The sequence below is a fragment of the Geotrypetes seraphini genome, chromosome 9, assembly GCF_902459505.1.
Source record: "Geotrypetes seraphini chromosome 9, aGeoSer1.1, whole genome shotgun sequence".
NCBI classification, from domain to species: Eukaryota; Metazoa; Chordata; class Amphibia; order Gymnophiona; family Dermophiidae; genus Geotrypetes; species Geotrypetes seraphini.
The window spans coordinates 98,626,321-98,642,625 of record NC_047092.1 but is presented as its reverse complement, the minus strand read 5'-3'; the positions used below and the strand labels follow the sequence as shown (position 1 = coordinate 98,642,625).

General features: G+C 42.7%; 1 protein-coding gene across 9 annotated transcripts in view; it reads right to left on the bottom strand.

The window, feature by feature from the left end:
- YEATS2 (YEATS domain containing 2) overlaps window positions 1-16,305 on the bottom strand; it is a 1,675,245-nt gene that overhangs the window by 618,299 nt on the left and 1,040,641 nt on the right. For all 9 annotated transcript variants that reach the window (XM_033957686.1, XM_033957691.1, XM_033957693.1 and 6 more), the window contains one exon: window positions 10,394-10,646. In XM_033957686.1, coding sequence (XP_033813577.1) covers window positions 10,394-10,646 — 253 coding nt within the window. The remainder of the gene's footprint in view (window positions 1-10,393; window positions 10,647-16,305) is intronic.

The following is a 16,305-nucleotide window of genomic DNA, read 5'->3' as shown; positions in this document are numbered from 1 at the left end:
AGGAAACAACTTAAAATGGAATTTTCTAATTTGGAACACAATATTAAAAATTTGGAGTCGAATAAAGCAGGAAGATTATTGGCTAATTATCTCAAAGTAAAAAAAAAAGTAAAGATTGTGACTATCTTAAAACAATTTTTGAAATATTATAAAGCTTTATATTCTTCTGAGCTTTATTCAGATAAAGTACTTGAGGGTTTAAAATTTTTAAAGTTAATCAAGGGACCTAAAATTCCAGAGCATATAAAAGCCTATGTCAATGAAAGAACTTCAAGCAGTGTTGAAGTCCCTTAGAGTTGGATCCGCTCCAGCTGGTGTTGTTTCGCTGTAGTTTTATAAATCATTCCAAGCTGAAGATGAGGACCCAGAAGATAGCGTTCTCAGAGATCCTACCAGTACCGAGGGCAGATGTGAAAAGGCAGGAGGAACTACAATCAATAAATGCGTGGATAAGGAGATGATGTGAGGAAGAAGGGTTCCACTTCGTGAGGAACTGGACAATGTTTTGGGGCAAGAGCAAGCTCTACAGGAGAGATGGACTGCACCTGAGCGCGGCGGGAACAAGACTTCTAGCAAACAACATCAAGAGAGGAATAGAATAGGCTTTAAACTAAGAGGAAGGGGAAAGCCGACAGTCGACCTAGTGTCGACGATTCGGAAGAAGGTATCACGTGAAGATACTAAGGGGAAAAAAGGCTGGGAAGAAACAAGGGACGAATTACAGGACTCAACTAACCCAGAAGAGGAAGTTAGAGAGATTGTAGCAAGAGAAGACACTAAAGACAGAAGCACAGGGAAAGAAAATGAAGACAACAAAATGGGGGAACAAGAAGCCGTGGCTAATGCAGAGGACATAGACATCGCTGGAATCTCTGAAACATGGTGAAATGAGAAAAGCAAATGGGATACAGTGCTGCTGGGGTACAAGCTCTATCCAGGACAGGTCAGGACAAAAAGGAGGTGGAATAGCACTATACATAAAAGAAAGCATACAATTGACATGAATAGACACAGCGGAGACGACCAACAAGCTGGAATCGCTGAGTTAAAATACCGGGTAGGAAAGGACATGAAATAAAGATGGGCCTATACTATCGTCCACCCGGGCAAACTGGAGATATCGATAAAGAAATGGAAGCTGAGATGAAGCGAGAATGCAAAAGCGATTACACAGTTATTATGGGAGACTTCAACTACCCCGGGATAGACTGGAGTCTTGGAAGCTCAAGATACGCTAGGGAGACAGAATTCCTGGAGGCTACACAAGATTGCTTCATGGAGCAGCTTGTTAGAGAACTGACAAGAGGAAATGCCACTCTGGATCTAATTCTAAATGGGTTAATGGGACCTGCACAGGAAGTGGAAGAAGTGGGACCATTGGGAAACAGTGATCATAATATGATCAAGTTCAAGGTTGAAGTAGGAATACCGAAAGGAAAGAGAACCATAGCGCCAACTTTCAACTTCAGGAAAGGAAACTACGGAGCAATGAGGGAAATGGTAAGGAAGAAACTTAGGAACACATCCAGGAAATGCCAAACGGTAGAACATGCCTGGTCTTTTTTCAAGGACACGGTGAGCGAGGCGCAAAATCTGTACATTCCCAGATTCAGAAAGGGGTGCAAAAAGAGTCGAACAAAAGATCCGGTATGGATCACTAAAATAGTGAAGGAAGCGATAGGCATTAAGAAAAATTCATTCAGGAAATGGAAAAAGGACAAAACTGAGGAGAACTGGAAAGAGCACAGGAAGAATCAAAAAGAATGTCACCGTGTGGTTCGAAAAGCCAAAAGAGAGTATGAGGAGAGGCTAGCCAGGGAGGCACAAAATTTCAAACCGTTCTTCAGATATGTTAAAGGGAAACAGCCGGTTAGGGAGGAGGTGGGACCGCTGGATGATGGAGACAGGAAGGGAGTAGTGAAAGAGGAGAAAGAAGTTGCGTTAAGACTTAACATGTTCTTTTCGTCTATATTTACAAACGAAGACACAACTAACATACCGGAACCTGAGCAATTCTTCAATGGAAATCAAGCAGAAAAATTAACATCCATGAAAGTGAACCTTGAAGATGTGCACAGGCAGATAGAAAAACTAAAAAACTGACAAATCCCAGGTCCAGACGGAATCCATCCAAGGGTTCTGAAAGAATTAAAGGAAGAGATAGCGGAACTACTGCAGCAAATTTGCAACCTATCCCTGAAAACAGGAGTGATTCCGGAGGATTGGAAGATAGCAAACGTCACGTCATGCCCATCTTTAAAAATGGATAAATAGGTGACCCGGGAAACTACAGCCCAGTGAGTCTCACCTCGGTTCCGGGGAAAATGGCAGAAGCACTGATAAAAGAAAACATCGATGAACATTTGGAAAGAAACGAACTTCTGAAAACAAGCCAACATGGTTTCTGCAGGGGGAGATCGTGCCTAACTAACTTATTGCACTTCTTCGAAGGAATTAACAAACAGATGGACAGAGGAGACCCCATAGACATCATATACCTGGATTTCCAAAAAGCCTTTGACAAGGTGCCTCACGAGCGTCTACTCCGGAAACTGAAGAACCATGGGGTGGATGGAGACATACATAGATGGATCAGAAACTGGTTGGCGGGTAGGAAACAGAGGGTAGGGGTGAAGGGCCACTACTTGGACTGGAGGAGGGTCATGAGTGGTGTTCCGCAGGGCTCAGTGTGAGGTAATAAAATTTGTGGATGACACCAAACTAGTGGAGCTCGGACTAAAGAGGACTGCGAAGAATTGCAAAGGGACTTGAGCAAACTAGGAGAATGGGCAACAAGATGGCAGATGAAGTCCAACTTGAGAAATGTAAAGTATTTCATCTGGGAAGCAGTAACCCGAGGTACAACTATATAATGGGAGGGATGTTAGTGAACGAGAGTACCCAAGAAAAGGACTTGGGGGTAACGGTGAACATGACAATGAAGCCGACGGCACAGTGCGCAGCAGCCGCTAAGAAAGCGAATAGAATGCTAGGTATAATCAAGAAGGGTATTACAACCAGGACGAAAGAAGTTATCCTGCTGCTGTATCGGGCGATGGTGCACCCGCTTCTGGAATACTGCATCCAATATTGGTCACCGTACCTTAAGAAAGATATGGCGTTACTCGAGAGGGTTCAGAGGAGAGTGACACATCCGATAAAAAGGATGGAAAACCTTTCATACGCTGAGAGATTGGAGAAACTGGGTCTCTTTTCCCTGGAGAAGAGGAGACTTAGAGGGGATATGATAGAGACTTACAAGGTCATGAAGGGCATAGAGAGAGTGGAGAGGGACAGATTCTTCAAACTTTCAAAAAAATATAAGAACAAGAGGGCATTCGGAAAAACTGAAAGGGGACAGATTCAAAACAAATGCTAGGAAGTTCTTCTTTACCCAGCGTGTGGTGGACACCTGGAATGTGCTTCCAGAGGACGTAATAGGGCAGAGTACGGTATTGGGGTTTAAGAAAGGATTGGACAATTTCCTGCTGGAAAGGGGGATAGAAGGGTATAAATAGAGGATCACTGCACAGGTCCTGGACCTGTTGGGCCGCCGCATGAGCAGGCTGCTGGGCACGATGGACCTCAGGTCTGACCCAGCAGAGGCATTGCTTATGTTATGTTATATCAGGTTCAACTAACTAAAGGTTATATTACAGGTACTATGGCAGAATCTTTAACTATTGTTTTGCCGAAGCCATTATCTCTTTTGCCTTTTTTACATTGTTCTGGAACCCTTGCTATTGGCTATTCAACAGGCAAAGGAGATTCAGGGTATTCCTTATGCAGGTCGGGAATATAAGGTCTTTGCTTATGCAGATGATATTTTGCTTCATTTGAGGAATCCTGAAAATATCATTCCACATTTACTAGATTTGATTGACAGATTTGGGACATTTTCTGGATATAAAATAAATTGGAGTAAATCGGAGGTTCTTCTGCTAATGTACAGTATCCAAAAGGATTATTTGACAAATTCCCCTTTCATTGGAAGGAAGAGGGTATAAAATATTTAGGTATCTAGATTCAAAAAACCTTGATGAGAGATATGATGAGAGTAAATGAAAAATGTTTATTGCTGAAGGTCACAGAAATGTGTGAGCAATGGAACCCATTACATCTGTCTTGGTGGGGGAAGAATCCAAACTGTTAAGATGATGATTTTGTATGTGGTTTGCTACCAAATGGGCATGTTTTTTCAGGGGTCCTTTTTAACATGAAATTAAATAGTATCCTTACCAAATTGCTTTAGTATCTTTACAAAAACCAATTGCAGCAGATGGGGTAAATTTTCCCAATTTGTATAGGTACCATCAGGCCTATATAATGCATCAGGATATGTACTAGATCCTCGTTGAGCTCATGGAAAATCTTCCAGTTAAGGTTGGATTGGCAACTCCTGTCTCCATTGAGATTGTGTCACATTTTAAGTATCAAGTTACCTAGGATGTATAAGGACAATATAATTTTATTAGACACATGGCAGACATTAAAATTCATTAATAACCCTATTCTGATTCATAAATTCACCTGTCAGTCCCTATGGCTGAACTCCAAGATTCAAATTGGCGAGTCTAAGATCCTCTGGAAGCATTGGTTGCAGGCAGGCATACGTACTCTGGATGATGTAATGTCAGATGGAAAACTGCTTGATTTTTCACGACTGCAACAAACATTTGGTATTGCAAAGTCTCAAGAAAATGGAGTAGATTCTGTGCCGTTCATGGAGGAAAATGTTTATGAGCAACTTGAAAAACTGAAGGTGGACAAAGCGATAGGACCGGACGAGATAGCTAAGAAGAAAAAAAATTAAAAAATTAAAATTTAATCAGGTTGGGCAGTGTGACACACTTATCCCTTGCTCTACCCAGCAGAGGGATTAGATGTGTTGAATTCTGGCCTGTTAGGCGTGGCTTCCTCAGGTAGGAGGAAGGCTTTCCAGGTTACCACAGACCTAGGCTCCGGCCTAGTCTGCCAGGCCACACTGAGAGTAGTTTGTAAAAGAGGAGACAACACAGGTAAGTCTGTTCAAAAGAATGCTCTTGGACTTTATTAAACCCGGGGCTCTGGATACCATCAGCCACCCGAATGGAGTGAAAACCTTCAACATAAACACAAAATGGCTTGTAGTTGTCAGAATAGATACTGAGGGAGCTTAGAGAGGTTCTGGCGCATTGTATTAAAGACTTGTTCAACAAATCTCTGGAAACGGGAGTGGTTCCTGAGGATTGGAGGAGAGCGGATGTGGTCCCTATTCACAAAAACGGTCACAGGGATGAAGCGGGAAACTACAGGCCGGTGAGCCTCATTTCGGCTGTTGGAAAAATAATAGAAGTGTTGCTGAAAGAAAGGATACTGTACTTCCTTGAATCTAATGGGTTACAGGATCTGAGACAACATGGCTTTACAAAAAGTAAATCGTGCCAAACAAACCTGATTTAATTTTTTGATTGGGTGACCAGAGAGCTGGAACGAGGACATATGCTAGATGTAATTTACTTAGATTTCAGCAAAGCCTTTGATATGGTTCCTCAAAGGAGACTGTTGAACAATCTTGAAGGGCTGACGTTAGGACCCAAAGTGGTGAACTGAGTTAGAAACTGGCTGTTGGACAGACGCCAGAGGGTGATGGTTAATGGAAGTCGCTCGAAGGAAGGAAAGGTGACTGGTGGAGTCCCTCAGGGTTCTGTGCTGGGGCCAATCCTGTTCAATATGTTTGTGAGTGACATTGCTGAAGGGTTAGAAGGAAAAGTGTGCCTTTTTGCAGATGATACCAAGATTTGTAACAGAGTGGACACCGAAGAGGGAGTGGAAAATATGAAAAAGGATCTGCAAAAGTTAGAGGAATGGTCTAATGCCTGGCAACTAAAATTCAATGCAAAGAAATGCAGAGTAATGCATTTGGGGATTAATAATCGGAAAAAAATGTATATGCTGGGAGATGAGAAGCTGATATGCATGGATGGGGAGAGGGACCTTGGGGTGATAATGTCTGAAGATCTAAAGGCGAAAAAACAGTGTGACAAAGCAGTGGCTGCTGCCAGAAGGATGCTGGGCTGTATAAAGAGAGGCATAGCCAGTAGAAGGAAGAAGGTGTTGATGCCCTTGTACAGGTCATTGGTGAGGCCCCACTTGGAGTATTGTGTTCAGTTTTGGAGACCGTATCTGGCGAAGGACGTAAGAAGACTTGAAGCAGTCCAGAGGAGGGCGATGAAAATGATAGGAGACTTGCGCTAGAAGATGTATGAAGAGAGACTGGAAGCCCTAAATATGTATACCCTAGAGGAAAAGAGGGACAGGAGAGATATGATTCAGACGTTCAAATACTTGAAGAGTATTAACGTAGAACTAAATCTTTTCCAGAGAAAGGTAAATGGTAAAACCAGAGGACATAATTTGAGGTTGAGGGGTGGTAGATTCAAGAACAATGTTAGGAAATTCTACTTTGAAAACGGTGACTGAGTTCAAAGAAGCGTGGGATGAACATAGAGGATCTAGAATCAGAAAATAATATTAAATATTGAACTAAGGCCAGTACTGGACAGACTTGCACAGTCTGTGTCTGTATATGGCTGTTTGGGGGAGGACGGGCTGGAGAGGGCTTCAATGGCGGTGTATAGGCTGGAGAAGGTTTTGACGGAGATTTCAGCAGTTGGAACTCAAGCACAGTACCGGGTAGAGCTTTGGATTCTAGCTCAGAAATAGCTAAGAAGAACAAATTTAAATTGAATCAGGTTGGGCAGACTGGATGGACTATTTTGGTCTTGATCTGCCATCATCTACTATGTTACTATATGTTACTATGTTAAGATTGTATGCAGGATATAAGCACTGAAGCCTGATACATCTTCTGCCCAAATTAATCCAGAGTTTGAGCTTCACTGCCTGAAGGTGCCAAAGCAAAGTCTCAAGAACTTCTGACTTGTTTGAGTGTAGATTCAACTGCCAAGGAATGATGAGGCAATTGAGGCCTATGAAATCCTGGAGTTTCTTCTTGGGTAGGACAGGGACCAACAGAGGGGACTTCCAATTCTTCACCTGAACATCTTTTAAGATCTTATAAAGAGGGACAATCACATCCGCTCTAGGAGGTAAACTGTAGTCCAGGACCTCAACCATCTCAGCCCTAGGCTCATCATCCATCTCCAAATGAATAGAGATAGCAGCCATCATCTCCTTCACCAAAGACAGGAAGGAAAGACTCTCAGGTGGAGATTTCCTTCTTCCCTAAGGAAAAGAGTATTTGGATGGAATTCTGTAAAACTTTTCCTCTAAGAAGTGGTATGGATCATCATCAGACTCCTATGAACAGTCTTTATTGGTGTCAGCATACACTTCTGCCTGCTGAGAACCCATCTGTCTTGGATGTGAGGATCCATGTCCTAGCCTGGAATGGCATAGAGATTCAAGTAACTCTCTGAACTCTGGCAAAACTTCCTCCTCTGGCACTTCCTCCTGCATGGGCAGCTATCAATGCCGATACCATAAACACTACTGGCGTCGGTGACCGCACTGCAGGCTGAGGTCCTTGCAGGGTAGTATGTGCAAAAGACATTGCCGTCACAAGTACCCTTTATGCCAATGATCTCTACATGACAAAAAACCCTGCTAAATGCTCTTGGAGCATGGCCCAGATCCATTCATCGAGGACTGGGCGCTGGTTCAGAAACAGCTTGCAGGTTTGTCAGCATCAGATAGGGTACCAGGTCCCGGTTACCTGTGCGAGGGCACCTCTTCTATAGAGATACAGAGCTCCTCCCGGAGCTGATGCTCCTTAGGTACTGATGATTTTGAAGCCTTGAAGTTCCTGGCACCATGCGTCAATGGGGGACCAATGCTTATGTTTTCTGGCTTTCTGACGTACAGCATCAAGACCCCTCAGAGATGACAAGGACAATGTCTTATCCCTACGCTTCCTTGGTGTCATGTCTGGTGTTGACCGGTCCCCGAGGACCCTGCTCAATAGCTGGTATTGAGGCAAGTGGAGACCCACTTGATATACGACTCTCTCCAGTGTCAGACAACGGTCTGGGAGCCAATGGGACTAATGTTCCTAATGCCGGTGCAGATGCCTCAGACCTGGTTCCAACCATTTTGTCTTTTTGAGCCTCTCTGGATATCTTTTCTGCATATTCAAACAAATAATACAGTTTAAGTGGTCATGATCTGGCCCAAGCAACTGAATACACCAGGAATGGGTGTCAGAAGCATAAATGGAATGATCACAAAAAGCACACCATTTGAAGCCACTGGGAAGCTTTGATGACATGGAAGGAAAAATAAAGCTGTGGCTAAATCAAATGAAGCAATGTTGAAAAAGGGAAACTTACCTGATAAAAGCAAGAGGAAGTATCTAGGCCTTTTTTTTGTGAGCCACAAAAAAATAAGGAAATTTTAAAAGTTGTTAAAACTAAAATATAAGGAGAAGCTAAATTTAAATTCCTAAACACTACAAAAAAAAGAAAAAAAATCCATTAAGGAAGACAACATGATCAAAGGAAAACAATAAGGTTGAAAGAAGCCATTACAGATGCATCTTCCTCACACCGCAGACGAAAAAAATATTGCTAATTCCGCACTCGCGAGTCAGGTGAGGAGGCACCTACACAAGTGCGGTGGGGGTGTTGCCTTGAGCCTTTAAAGAAATATTATACTTGGCATCTGCATCATGGCCTTGTGGATAATATTATCCATGTGTGAGGATCATATGGCCTGCTTGTCCTTGGAATAAATCTTTACACAAAGACTAATATTTGAAGTACTACCCCAAATCATTTTTCCAAGCAATCTGCTGTTTGCACTAACAATGTAATACAAAAGTTTTTAAGACTAGGACAGTTTCTTGGCTCAGAGTTCAGAGCTTAATGCATTCAGGCCCAAAGTATAAAAAATGATGGCTCCTGCAACAATGGCTGGCTAACAAGTGGTAGTGAAGATCCATCTTCTATCACTTTGACCAGCAAGGATAAATTCTAGCAGTCTAGGCAGACCATCTTGAGGATACAAAATAATGTAAAAAATGAAGAGGAAGAAAAAATAAAAATCCTTTTAAAGTGATTGCAAGTTTAAACCATTTAATTATGGAATAGGTGAAAGCTTGGATCTTCTCAAGCCTTTAATGGTCATGGCAACTGACTATTCACTCATTCCATATTTGGATTAGATTGTCACGTACTCTGTAACTGTGTCCCATATACTTTATGCAACTGAAAATATAATTTGCCTTGTTTAGTCATCCACTTATTTATCCCAAGTCTTTGCTTTACCCATCTTCTCTATTGATGTTACACTGTATTATGCCAGCTTTCTCAATATCATATCTATATTATATGAATGTTCTACTACACTGCCTATTATGGTATATAATTTATATATTTGCTGACATTCATCATATTACTTTTGTAAGAATGAGCTATATGTGATGTTTTAATGCATATTTTTAACACTGTTATTGCTGTGCTATTACTAAGATTTCATGTGTCAATCTCCAAGATTATCTTCTTGTTTTACACTGATATTTGACACAGCAACAGAGAAAAGGTTAAGCACAGATAAGAAAAGGCATCAAGGGCCCTCAAGCATGAGATTGATTAGGAATTTTTTTATTGATGAACCCAACATGAGCCGTGTTTCAGTGTAAAACACCTGCAACAGAGGTCAACCAATCTGATATGGACTCTTAGAAATAATCCAAAGTGTATACGTAATTATAATCCAAAGTGTATAATTATACCTCAGTAAATTAAAGATTAAAGTATAATTATACCTCAGTACATTAAAGATAAAAGTTCAAAGCTATGAGTCCATCTTTATTGGACTCATATTGTATCTTTATTGTAAACCGTTTCTATCCCATGTACTGTCAAATGTATCTTTATTGTAAACCGCTTCAAACTTCACGGTATAGCGGTATATAAGAAATAAATTATTATTATTATCTTCAATAAATGATTCCTGATTATCCCATGCTTGTTGGCCTTGGTGCTTTTTCTTTCGCTATACTGATATTTGTTCATTCTATTATTGTTATATTGTTAACAAAATCAAAGTTGTTTATACCAAACAATACCTGTCATATATTACCTTGAGTGAATCGCTTCAAAAAGTATTTAATAAATCCTAGTAAATTACTTATTTCTATTCATCAAATTTAGCTTTTTTAAAAACAGAAACAGTGATTGATAAGAAATGAGATTTCACAGCAAATTTACTTTTTAATGTTTAGTTATTTAACACTTTTTCTCTGAAGTGGAATGCAAGCTATATAGCAAAAAGTAAAGTACACTGACAGAAAAGAAGAAATATAACTTAATAAAAAAACAGAATGAACTACTATATGATGCTACATAAACTCTATATTGAGCAAGAGTACTGACAAATACAATTGTATTACCTGAACTTTGGGATACAGGTTTTAGTGTTCCTGTGGATGTCATCTGAGCTTTTGTTAGGGTCTGCACAGGCTGCGCAACAATGGCACCACCTCCACTCATCACTGCTTTTGCTACTCCTTGGGCTACAACCTGCTTTGACCCAACAGCTTTTGCAGCAGAAGAAGAGGATTTTGCAACCAATATTTGACCACCAATGGCTACTGCTTGTTTCATTGCCGAATGAACAGTGGAGCCACCAGTAATTCCAACAGCCTGCAATTAAAAGCGAGCTAGTAAGTAATCTGGTTAGCATATTACTTATATAAACAAGCCAACTCATTTTTCTTGTAATGGGATACAATACACCTGCAAAAGAAACTAAAGAAGGAGAAAATCCCTATGTAACAAAATCAAATGACACACAGAAGAAGGAGTGGACCAAGAACTTTCCTTCATAGAATATAAAGTAGTCTTTTATTAGCAAAGTACCAATGTATCATAATGTCAACACATGTTAAAGAGCAGAGTGTGCATCTAACAGTACCCACAGTGTGAGGCAAGAAGCCTAAACTGTTGGTCTCATAGCCAGTACAGCAAAAGTGTTTTTGCATCATTGGCTGTGAGACTGACAGTTTGGTCTTCTTGCCTCACACTATGGATACTATCAGATGCACATTCTGCTCTTTGATGTCTTTAGACATAATAACACATCCGACAGAGTGACCCCTGAGGTAGGCGATTATCCGCTGAAACATAGCCCCTTTCTATCCATCAGTGCTTTGCTAATAAAATAACGTGAAAGAAAGTTCCTGGTCCACCCTGAAGACGTGGCACTGTGGCTCAAATAGCAGGGTATGGCTAAGGTGACCTTACGTCCCGTTTTCAACGGGACAGTCCTGGGCTGCCGCTGCTGCTTCTTCCCTTCTTCAATTTTGACACCAGAGAGGACGTTCCGGGCCAGCCAATCGCTGCCTGGCTGGCCCAAACTTCCTCTCAGACATCAAAACTGACGTCGGGAAGAAGCAGCAGCGGCGGCCCAGGGTTTGAATCGGCGCGGCAGGGAAGCAGACAGGCAGGCAGCGGCGATACACGGGCGGACGGATGGGCGGTTTCAATCTGGGGGGGGAGTTTGAATCGTGGGGGGGAGGGTTGAATCGTGGGGGGGAGGTAGGTAAGCAGGCTGGCTTCGGGGGAGGAACAAAGGCAAGGGAAGACATAGGAAGGAGGCATTGGGAGCACTATGGACATGGAAAGGAGGCGCTGGGGGCACTATGGACATGGGAAGGAGGCACTGGGGCACTATGGACATGGGAAGGAGGCACTGGGGGCACAATGGACATGGGAAGGAGGCACTGGGGGCACTATGGACATGGGAAGGAGGCACTGGGGGCACTATGGACATGGGAAGGAGGCATTGGGGCACTAGGGACACAGGACAGGGGCACTAGGGACACGGACAGAGACACTGGGGCACTAGGGACACAGGACAGGCACTGGGGGAACTATGGACATGGGAAGGAGGCACTGGGGCACTAAGGACACTGGACAGGCACTGGGAGCACTAAGGACATAGGAAGGAAGGAAGGAGGGAGGGAATAGAAAGGAAAAATTTGTTGGGCCTGAGTGCAGAAAGAAAGAAATGAAAGAAAGGATACACAGTCAGAAGGAAACACAACCAGAGACTCATGAAATCACCAGATAGCAAAGGTAGGAAAAATGATTTTATTTTTAATTTAGTGATCAAAACGTGTCAATTTTGAGAATTTATATCTGCTGTCTATATTTTGCACTATATTTATCTATTTTTCTATAGTTACTGAAGTGACATTGCATATTTTAAAGTCATTTGCCTTGAAATCTTTGAAACCCCCCAAATATAAATGATAATTAACATTTTCTCTGCGTATAGTGTGCTTTGTAGTTTTTTTTAATTTTAAGGTTACCATTATGAATTAATATGAAGATATTATGTGTACATGAAAAATGAATGGAAGAAATTGGGGGTGGGGTTAGGGCAGTGTTGGGGCAGGGCTAGGGTAGGATTGGGGAGGGGCTAGGGTGGGATGGGGGCGGGACTGAGAATTAATAGATGTCCCCTTTTGATGAAAAAAATAAATGGTCACCTTAGAAACATAGAAAGATGACGGCAGAAAAGGACTACAGCCCATCAAGTCTGCCCACTCTACTGACCCACCCCATTAAGTCTGAGTGCTGATGACTCAGTTCCTTAGCTCAACCCTCGTAGGGATCCCATGTGGATGTCCCATTTATTCTTAAAGTTGAGCACGCTGGTGGCCTTGATCATCTGCACCGGAAGTTTGTTCCAGTTATCCACCACCCTTTCTGTGAAGAAGTACTTCCTGGTATCACCACTAAATTTCCCTCCTCTGAGTTTGAGCGGGTGCCCCCTTGTGACCGAGGGTCCCTTTGGAACCAATATATCGTTTTCCACCTCGACACGACCTGTGACGTATTTAAATGTCTCAATCATGTCACCCCTTTCCCTGCGCTCCTCTAGAGTATAGAGCTGCAATCTGCCCAGTCTTTCTTCGTATGAGAGACCCTTGAGTCCGGAGACCATTCTAGTGGCCATCCGCTGGACTTGCTCGGCTCGAAGCACATCTTTACGGTAATGTGGCCTCCAGAATTGCACACAGTATTCCAGATGAGGTCTCACCATGGTTCTGTAAAGTGGCATTATGACTTCAGGTTTGCGGCTGACGAAGCTTCTCTTGATACATCCCATCATTTGCCTTGCCTTGGATGAGGCCTTCTCTACTTGTTTGGCAGCCTTCATGTCTGCACTGATGATTACTCCCAAGTCTCGTTCTTCTGAAGTCCTAGCTAGTGCTTCTCCATTCAAGGTGTATGTTCTGCATGGATTTCTGCTGCCGAGATGCATGACCTTACACTTCTTAGCGTTGAAGCCCAGCTGCCATGTCGAGGACCAGTTTTCCAACTTGATCAGATCCTGCGTCATACTATCCTTGAGATTGCTTTCACTTACTATATTACACAGTTTGGCGTCGTCGGCAAACAGTGCTACTTTTTACCCTGAAGTCCCTTATGAATATGTTGAAAAGGGATGGTCCCAGGACCGATCCCTGCGGCACTCCGCTAGTCACCTCCGATGTCTCAGAGAGGGTGCCGTTGACCACCACCCTCTGAAGTCTTCCACTCAGCCAATCCTTGACCCATGCAGTTAGTTTCTCACCTAACCCCATCGATTTCATCTTGTTTAATAGTCTACGGTGCGGGACACTGTCAAAAGCTTTACTGAAATCCAAGTACACTATGTCCAGAGACTCTCCCGAGTCTAGATTTCCTGTCACCCAGTCAAAGAAGCTGATAAGATTGGATTGGCATGACCTGCCCCTAGTGAATCCATGCTGACAGGGATCCCTCAGATTTCCCTCATCCAATATCGTTTTAATTTACCTTTAAGTAGAGTTTCCATGAGTTTACACACTATTGATGTGAGACTCACTGGCCTGTAATTTGCAGCCTCCGCTCTGCAACCCTTTTTGTGCAGAGGAACAATGTTGGCTGTTTTCCAGTCCAGGGGGACTCTCCCCGTACTTAGGGAGAGATTGAAGAGCATGGCTAACGGTTTCGCCAGAACATCGCATAGCTCTCTGAGCACTCTTGGGTGCAAATTGTCCGGTCCCATTGCTTTGTTCACCTTGAGTCTTGACAGTTCTCTGTAAACATCAGCTGGTGTGAACTCAAAATTCTGAAATGGGTCTTCCATGCTTTGCTTTGCTTCCAGCCGTGGCCCGTGCCCTGGTGCCTCGCAGGTAAAGACTGAACAAAAGTAATCATTCAGTAGTTTGGCCTTATCGGAATCTGTTTCCATATAGTTCCCTTCCGGCGTTCTAAGGCGTACTATCCCGTTTGCGTTTTTTTTCCTGTCGCTAATGTACCTGAAGAAGGATTTGTCCCCTTTCTTAATGTTCTTCGCTAGAGTTTCTTCCATTCGAAGTTTGGCCTCCTTGACAGCTGTTTTGACCGCTGCAGACTTTGTCCTGTATTCAATGTTTGCTTCTTTTCCCCCTGTGTGTTTGTATGAGAGAAATGCTCTTTTCTTCTCTTTGACGAGGTACGAGACCTCATCAGTGAACCATTGGGGTTTCTTTTTTCTTTGCTGTTTGGTTACCGATTTTATGTAGCGTTTAGTTGCCTCATGAAGGGTCGATTTCAAGATTGACCACATAGCTTCCACATTATCAGTTACTTCTTGAACCTGCAGCGTCTGATGGACAAAATCTCCCATGCGTGCGAAGTCAGTGCCCCGGAAATTGAGTACCCTTGTTTTTGTTTGTGACCTAGGGAAGCCTTTCTTAAGGTTAAACCATACCATGTTATGGTCACTGGTGGCTAGCGTTTCTCCCACCGAGACCTTAGGTATGGCAGACTTCTCTAAGCCTGGAAGGTATATAGGAAGCAATTTGTTCGTATGTACAAACAAAGAAAATACAGACATTTTTATATGTAGGAAGGTATGTAGCAAGCAGATGGCCAGGAAACTGTGAAATAGCAATGAGGGTGAAAAAGATGAAATAGCAATGAGGGTGTAAAAGAAAAAAAAAATGAGTCCTTGCTGGGCCATTAGTGGAACTCGGGTAATAAAAATTGAATTAAATAAAAGATCTTGTAATATAACTGAAATCTACAGAGGCAGAAATATAAAACTTTGCTTTTCAACCAAAAGACTTCTTGCCCCCTTTATTTCCTGTTCTTAGCTCTGGTATGTTATCTGAGCTCAGGTTTCCTCTCATTTCCTCTTTTGCTCTCTTAACATTTTATTTTTATAATAACATAGTACATGATGACAGATAAAGACCTGAATAGTCCATTCAGTCTGCCCAAACATATCCTCTCTTTAAATTACTGATTTAATTTAAATTGTCCTTTTTCCTAGATATTTCTGCTCCAGAAACTCATGAGCTCTGCCCGGTACTGTGCTTAGGTTCCATCTACTGAAGTGTCCATCAAAGCTCACTCCAGGCCATCTAAACCATCCAAGCCTTCAAAGCCCTCCCCAGCCCATTCTCAATCGAATGGCCATATACGGGACACAGACTGTGGAAGACTGCCCAGTACTGGCCTTAGTTCTTCAATAGATACCATTATTTTCTGATTAGAGATCATCTGTATTCATTCCAAGCTGTTTTGAACTTTGTCACTATTTTCCTCTCTACTACTTCCCTCTGGAGCACATTACAGGCATCAACCACCCTCTCCGTAAAGAAAAATTTCCAAACATCACTATGGACATGGGAAGGAGGAACTGGGGCCATTAGAGACACAGGACAGGCACTGGGGGCACTATGGACATGGGAAGGAGGCATTGGGAGCACTAGAGACACAGGACAGGCACTGGGGGCACTATGGACATGGGAAGGAGGAACTGGGGCCATTAGAGACACAGGACAGGCACTGGGGGCACTATAGACATGGGAAGGAGGCATTGAGGGCACTAGGGACATGGGAAGGAGGCATTGAGGGCACTAGGGACATGGAAAGGAGGCAAGGGGGCACTAAGAACACAGGACAGAGGCACTGGGGCACTAAGAACACAGGACAGAGGCACTGGGGGGCATTATGGACATGGGAAGGAGGCACTGGGTCACTAAGGACATAGGAAGGAAGGAGGGAGGGAATAGAAATGGACAATTGTTGGGCCTGAGTGCAGAAAGAAAGAAATGAAAGAAAGGATACACAGTAAGAAGGAAACACAACCAGAGGCTCATGAAATCACCAGACAGCAAAGGTAAGAAAAATGATTTTATTTTCAATTTAATGATCAAAACCTGTCAGTTTTGAGAATTTATATCTGCTGTCTATATTTTGCACTATATTTGTCTATTTTTCTATAGTTACTGAGGTGACATTGCATATTTTAAAGTCATTTGCCTTGACATCTTTGAAA